The sequence below is a fragment of the Gallinula chloropus genome (assembly GCF_964237585.1).
Source record: "Gallinula chloropus genome assembly, chromosome: 7".
Lineage (NCBI taxonomy): Eukaryota > Metazoa > Chordata > Aves > Gruiformes > Rallidae > Gallinula > Gallinula chloropus.
Genome location: NC_140092.1, coordinates 22,785,339 through 22,792,115, shown reverse-complemented (window position 1 = coordinate 22,792,115; position 6,777 = coordinate 22,785,339). Strand labels below are relative to the sequence as shown.

Genomic DNA, 6,777 nt, shown 5'->3' with positions numbered 1-6,777 from the left:
TCTGAAAGCCAAAACCATGTAGATATTTCCCCCTCACCCCAGGATTTCAGAAGCTCCCAGAGATATGAGGGGGTGACACCCAGAGGTGTTTGTGTTTGCAATGTGTCTGTGTGGAAAACCGTGAATTCTGGGTGCTACACTGTTTAAGGTCCATATGAATAACTCAGTTTTTCAGCTTGATTTGAGCAAAAGCTTTTGTTTTTTTCTAGTGGAAATGAGTGAACAGGCAAAATGATCTCAGTTTTCCTTTGCACGTGACTTTAACGAGATGAAAGCCATGGCTTTTCTCTAGAACAGAGAAGAGGAGGTAGAGGCTCATTTCTTGCTCAGTGTTGAAGATCCTGGTTTTAGGTGTGAGTGGCCAAATTGAGATTGGACCATTTCTAAGGACAAGTCTGACCTGCACCCTCCCACGGGTTGGTGTTAGAGGGAATGGAAGGTTTCCTCATGCAATCCCAGAGCTGTCCTACCTTATTTTAAAATCTTTAAAACCTCACTAGACTTGGAGCCTGTGAGCATTAGTCTCAGTGCTGGTGATCAGGTATTTATTAAGTAACAGGGACAGCTGGGTTTTGGTAAGGGGTCCCAGGACCAGAGGATGGGAATGACCTGAGGTGAAGAGAATCAACTGAGATGAAGGGAATCCCATCTGTCAGTGGCAGCAATGTCTGCAGCATGGCTTGCAGCTTCCATCAGAGGAGAAGAAAGGAGGGTTTGGATGTTTGTCTCACATGGGCACTGAGTCCCTCGCTGATACACAAGGAACAGAATTGCCATGCATGACTGCTTGCATCCTACCCCTCCCTGAAAGAGAAACTGAAAGTTGAATTTTCGTGCTAGAAATATTTCTAATTACTTCCAATTCACACGCATTCATCAGGTTCTATAGATATCTTGGACACAGTAGTCTTCCAGAACTTTATGTCTAGCATTAGTTCCTTATGTCAACGATGCCATAGCCTGTAAATGTCTCCTTACCCACGGAGGTGTGTCTGGGTTTTGTAACAATAATATCAACTAAAGCGTGGAAATCAGATCATCTCAGGAGGCAACACAGCCCTGTTAGTTGGCTGCCATATATAACTTTCACAAGGGATGAAGAACCTGGCTTTGAAAGAAGAAATCCCTATTACCTTATTACTATGAAAAAAGCATAGAAGGTTGCAAAAATATATGGGGGGATCAGTTAGGCATTAGAAAAGATTCTAATCTGTCTTCAGTTTTGCAGTAGCTGAGTGGTAGATTTCTCAGAAATATTTCCAATGGCAGGAAATAACAGACAAATGTTCATCACAAACAGTGATGGACTCGCAGTCATGGGACAACCCTCCCCCATCCTAATCGGTAGCTGATGTACAGGAACGAGTGTAAATCTGGTGTGTGTGTGTTTAAACCTGCCTTTTCCACTCATGTCTAGTGAACTAATTGATGAAAAAAGAAAACTTCTTATTTCATATCTGTGTCTTATTCAATTTATTTTTGTTGATATTTAATGGCTTAGGATGGTTATTAATATTATTTCATTATTACAAAGTAGTTCAGAGCCTGGGCTTTCATCAATTATTGTTAAATTTACAGAAGTAAAACATACTGCAATGTGGGAAGTGAGGAAAAGGCAAGCCTATGAGGCAACATTATCAACGTTATCAGTATGGGCTGTACCCCTCCAGCAAAGATTTCTGTCTCTTTCTGTTCATTTGTTGTGTGTTTATTTGCCTTTTCATTTTTCCATGATGATGTCAATATAAAGGGGAAAATGATTACTGAAAGTGAGGGATTTTAGCCTTTGATACAGAAGGTTTACAGCCTGCAAGCGTGATGAAGACTTCCTAGTCTTATTTGGAAACCTTTTGTTGACTACAGCAGTAACAGAATCTGGCTCTAAACACATTTGGATTCTGTGTGCTCCACAGGAAATGCTCGATATTATGTGCAGCAAAGTTAATAATCAGAATGTGCCTTTCTTTAAAAAGGAAAATGAAATTTAAAAAAAAACCCAACAAACAACAAAAGAAAGCAAGAACCAGACTCTAGCTACAGTTTTGCTGATGGGATGAGCTGCAGTACAGACTCCAGGCGTTAGGAGCCCCAAATATTCTGTCAAAGGCCAAAGCCAGGTCTTCCCTCTGGCTCCTATTTCCAAATTTCTTCTCTTATATATATATGTACACACACACATACACTTTTTATATGTATTTGTATACATGTTTATATCTTTATTTCTATTTCTATTTATTTAGTGTTTTACAGACCCTCATTTGAAATGAATGCTAAATGAAGTCTGAAATACTGTGCTAGGGACTTTATCTTCAGTGCCATATAGATTACTTCCATATCTTTGCTGGTTTTCTCATTGTTTTGATGGCATTTGCTCTGTACACACCTGAGTGCTTTCTCCCTTTATGGAAAGTTTCCTTCAAAATGCTGGAAATAACAAGTCACAGGTGAAATGATGTGAAAAAGTGAAGGAGAGCACTTCTGTGGGCTCATTAGCCTGACTCACTCATTAGCCCTACTCTACTCTTGTGGGTAGAGCCTTGGCTCCCACAAGCTGGAGGGTTCTTATCTGCAGTGATATAAACCAAATAACATCTCCTCCTTACAGCAGAAGACATTTCTCTCATGTTTGGCATCCCCAGAGGTCTTAACAACATGCTATCTGGCGACATCTGAATGTGAGAGTGGCTTCTTGGTCTTTGGCAGGAGCAGAGGGCTGCTGTGGGTGCAGACCGTTCCATGCTCTGCCTGCTGAGGAGGTGGCTGTATGTGTGCACCCGTTCTACTGTTGTCTCTGGTGAGTACATTCCTGAGGTCATGCTGTGATTCCTGTAAACCAGAGCAGCAGCGATTGCAGCAACGGTGTCCATAAGTAAATAAAAAAGCTTGTGCTTGCTGCAGCTCCCCAGAGACTGTGCTGCTTAGTTTTCTATTGTTTTTATTATCTTCACAGTGGAAACCTGGCCACAGGCATGAACATGTGTTAGGGGAAGGGATGGCCTCCCTGCTTGGTGCCTCTCTGCCTTTGGGGGTCATTCCCAGCTCACCCAGGGCTCTGCTGGTGCGTGGCTCTATCTGGAATGGCATAACACTGGACCAGAGCAGGGAAATCGTGTGTCTCAGCTCTCCTTGCCCAGGTTTGCTCTCCAACTGTCCCTCCATGCACACTTCTTGTGCTGCTCATGGCCAAAATCTTCCCATGACGACACACAAACATCTGCAGCCAAGACCTTGTTCTTCACCCTTATGAACTCCCAAGTGCCCAAAGACCTGAGAAGTTTATAACAATTCAGTATCAAAATTGAATCTTCAGTTGTCTGGGTAGTTTCTTGACAATGAGATAAAATGTTTCTCCAAAAGTTGTGCCATTTTTACTGGATCTAGGACAAGCCCAGTGAAGGCAGGCAGACTTTCTTCTAGTTATAAATAGCTGAAAGAATCACTGATCATTTAACATAATTTACAAAAAACCCACACCTTAAATCCTGCCTTTTCTCTGTGGCCATAAGGCCTGTTCAGACATATCTCTGCAGAACCAATGCAGGCAGCATACATGTAGTAGCTAGGATTTTTTTAAATGATTCATATCTGTCTGAACCCTGAAATCACTGTTCAGTCGTTACTCAGACCTTACTCAGGGGTAATTCCCATTACCTGGTGGTGCTTCTCTGGCAGCTGTTGCAACTCCTGGCTTTGATGTCTTTTTCCTTTTGCTTTGGTCCAGCCCCATCTTAGCAGCTGAAGTGGCTCCTGGTGTTGGTGTTTCTTCCTTTTTCTTTTGTTGAGGAATTGGTTTGAGCTAGAAGCTAAGAGTTGTGACACAGACACTGCAGCTCTTGCTTGTAGTTCAATGCCCACACACTGCAGCAATCAGGAGCAAGCATGTGAACACAGAATGCATTCTTGCTTTTCTCCTTTGTTACTTTGGGTATGGGAAAATGCTCTCATACAACTGCTGTGGATACTGCAGGAATACAGTGTTTCTGGCCCTGGAAGTGGAGAGTTTTTATACTGGAAATGGGTAGAAGAGGGTATTTCTGCAGCTTTGAAGCTGTACGGTATCTTTCTCCTTCTCACTGTCCAGTCCTCACTCCCCCACTCATCCCTTTCCACAGAGCTTTGGGGAACTCTGAATGAAATAGCAGGTAATGACTTTTTTTGGGCTTGCTTTGCACAATTTCAGGGGCCTGGATGGTAAGCAGATGTTTACAACCCATTGTAGAAGCATTTCTGGTTTGAAGCCTGATGGCCAAAGTCAAGAATGAGAGTAGGAAATGGAAACCTGCGTGCCACCTTTTCTAGGTGTCTCCAGGCAGATCAGACTGCTTGTATATCCTATTTCCAAATTTGAAATAATGAGTGAATATGAGACAAATCTATTCCACAAGTCTATTCTGAACTTTATTTCCCTTAAATCTTCAGTCAATAAACAGAACATAGAGGTGAAGATTTTTTTCTGCTTGTTTGCTCTTTGCTGGATTTTGGGGGGAGAATTCCCAATTTACCTAATTCCCATTGTTCCAAAGCCATGATTAGAAAGTTTTGTCCATAAACCTCTATATGCATGATTGTATTAAAAGGGGCTGTTGCTGTGATGATAGACTCAGAGGCTGTGATGATAGACTCAGAGGTGTGGTAGCAGAGCCAGCAGAAGTCCCCTCTGACTTCATGAACCATCATGGCAAACTTATACTGGTGTAACTCCCCTGCATGCTGGGGCCCTACTGGGGTCTTGTTGGGTTTAGAAACAACAAAATCATATCCTTTACGTAGCTCTGCTGGCGAAACCTTAAAGGGTAGAGCACAACTTAAGCAAGGACTACAGTGTTCTGTCTGTTGTTGTGGCTCTGGGGATTTTGGGTGTGAGGAGGTGTGGTCCCTGATTGACAGAACATGGCTGGCAAAAGCCTCAAGCATAGACACAGCTGTATACCAGCCAAACCTGTGGATTTTGGTTGTGGGGCAAGGTGGGGTTGAAATAGACTCCACTGGTGAAATCTCAGTTATAGCAATACCTCTGCATCCCTATTAGAAATGCTTCTGCGCTGGAACTGCCCCAGCCAAGCACACACAACACACAGATGGGTTTGCTCAGGCTGCTGCAGAGAAGCTTTTTGGTACACTAAATATTTTGTCAGAGTAATGCCTATTTTCTTCCTCTTTAATTTTCCCAGTCTCTTACTGAAAGGCTGCTTTTGTAAGTCACTGCTGGGCAGGTAACCATCTGTTAATGAGTAATTCTTGTTTCTGATATCAGCATTGATCTGGTCTGTATTTTGCAATACAGTGCCATCTCCTGAGTGGGCTTGGAGCTCCTTGTTATTGTTATGCCATGCTTTTAATTAGCTCCTGAAGGAAAAGAGATGGGAAACTTCTGGATGATAAATCATCTCTGATTACAAACATCATTGGATCAGCTCCTCTGGGGGTGCTCTTAAATGCTTGCTGAGTACACCTGTGATCATCTCTGAGGGTCAGGCACTTTGCAAACTCTTCACTCACTGTGGTTTGAGGAGAGTATCTCACTACATGGCATTCCCATCTACCCACAAAGACATTAATGATTAACAACGATAATGGCTCTGCTTACATAGAAAACTAAAATACCCTGAAGTCAAGCAAATCACAGTCCCTTGCGAAAGGTTGTTGCTGATTCACCCTCCTGCTTCAGCCCAGCCCTGGAAGTTTCCCCCTGTCAGGCAAAACCTTCATGAGAGGAGAGCAAAGATGAAAGTCTGTGCTCTTTTCACTGTTGTCTTGGCTCTGACTTTGAGCAGTGACTGTGCAAGGATGGTAAGTCTGATTCTTCTGTTTTGGAGTGATGGATCACCTACCTGCTGGCTGGCAGGACAACGCTGCCTTGGGGTTGGATGAGGGAAGCCACTGACCGGACCCAAGAAAGGGCACTTCAAATGAAAAACAAGAGATTTGCTAGATGAAGGCTCACGCAGTGCTGACTAAGCAGGGGGACCTGTAGGGCAGCTGGTTCCCGTTTGGAGAAATTGTTTACATCTGTGTCCTGCTAGGGAGGAAGAATGGGAGGGGAGAAAGGACCAGAAAAACTGAAATCCTTTGAAAATGCATCTCAACTGTGTTGGCACAAGCTGGTACCTGCAGTGGCATGGAAGGGGAGTGCTACCCCACCAGGCTTCGCTGGTAACTGAATGTGCCAGCTTAGGTAACCATTTCTTTCCCTTCAAACCTCTCCCTGTTTTCATGCCATGCCTTTCAGTACTTTCATTGTGTGCTTTGTGCCTTGTTTTTTTGGGTATGTGCATAAAGCAACCGCAGCAGTGCTGAGTGTGGCTGTCACTGTTTGGCTTTGCTAGTTCCTTTAAATCTCACCACGGCCTAGCATCTGCCATGCACTGGCAGCCCCAGTTGTGTGGCTATATGATTAACTTTATTTCACTAGCTAGATTGAAACTAGCTCAAATGTACGTAAATGATGACCAGCTCAAATATCCTTAACTGCTGCTATAATCCTAACTATCCAAGTGAGGAGCAGAAACTTCCACTTAGACCTTGCAGGTGGGAACAGAGGAACATTCATGGTGCCTGGGAAAAGGTCAGTCCTGGCTGAAGCCCCCGAAGACTGCTTGGTGCTGGCACAGCCAGTGTGAAGTACAAAAACTGTTTCTGCCTCAGAACTGTTCAAGCCCTCACTTATATATCTTAGCAACAGCTTTGTCTCTTCCCTTGCTTATTATATGTCCCCTCTCCAGTTCTACATTCGTGATGTGCTGCTTCCTTGACTGCTTTTGTGATATTTCGATTTTG

At 43.5% G+C, this 6,777-nt stretch overlaps 1 protein-coding gene across 1 annotated transcript in view; it reads left to right on the top strand.

Annotated features, from left to right (window-relative positions):
- Positions 1-5,724: 5,724 nt before the first annotated feature.
- HGFAC (HGF activator) overlaps positions 5,725-6,777 on the top strand; it is a gene marked incomplete at its 5' end in the record, with an annotated part of 44,579 nt that continues 43,526 nt past the window's right edge. Inside the window, one exon of the mRNA XM_084267031.1 lies at positions 5,725-5,790. Within this exon, the coding sequence (XP_084123157.1) occupies positions 5,725-5,790 (66 nt within the window). The remainder of the gene's footprint in view (positions 5,791-6,777) is intronic.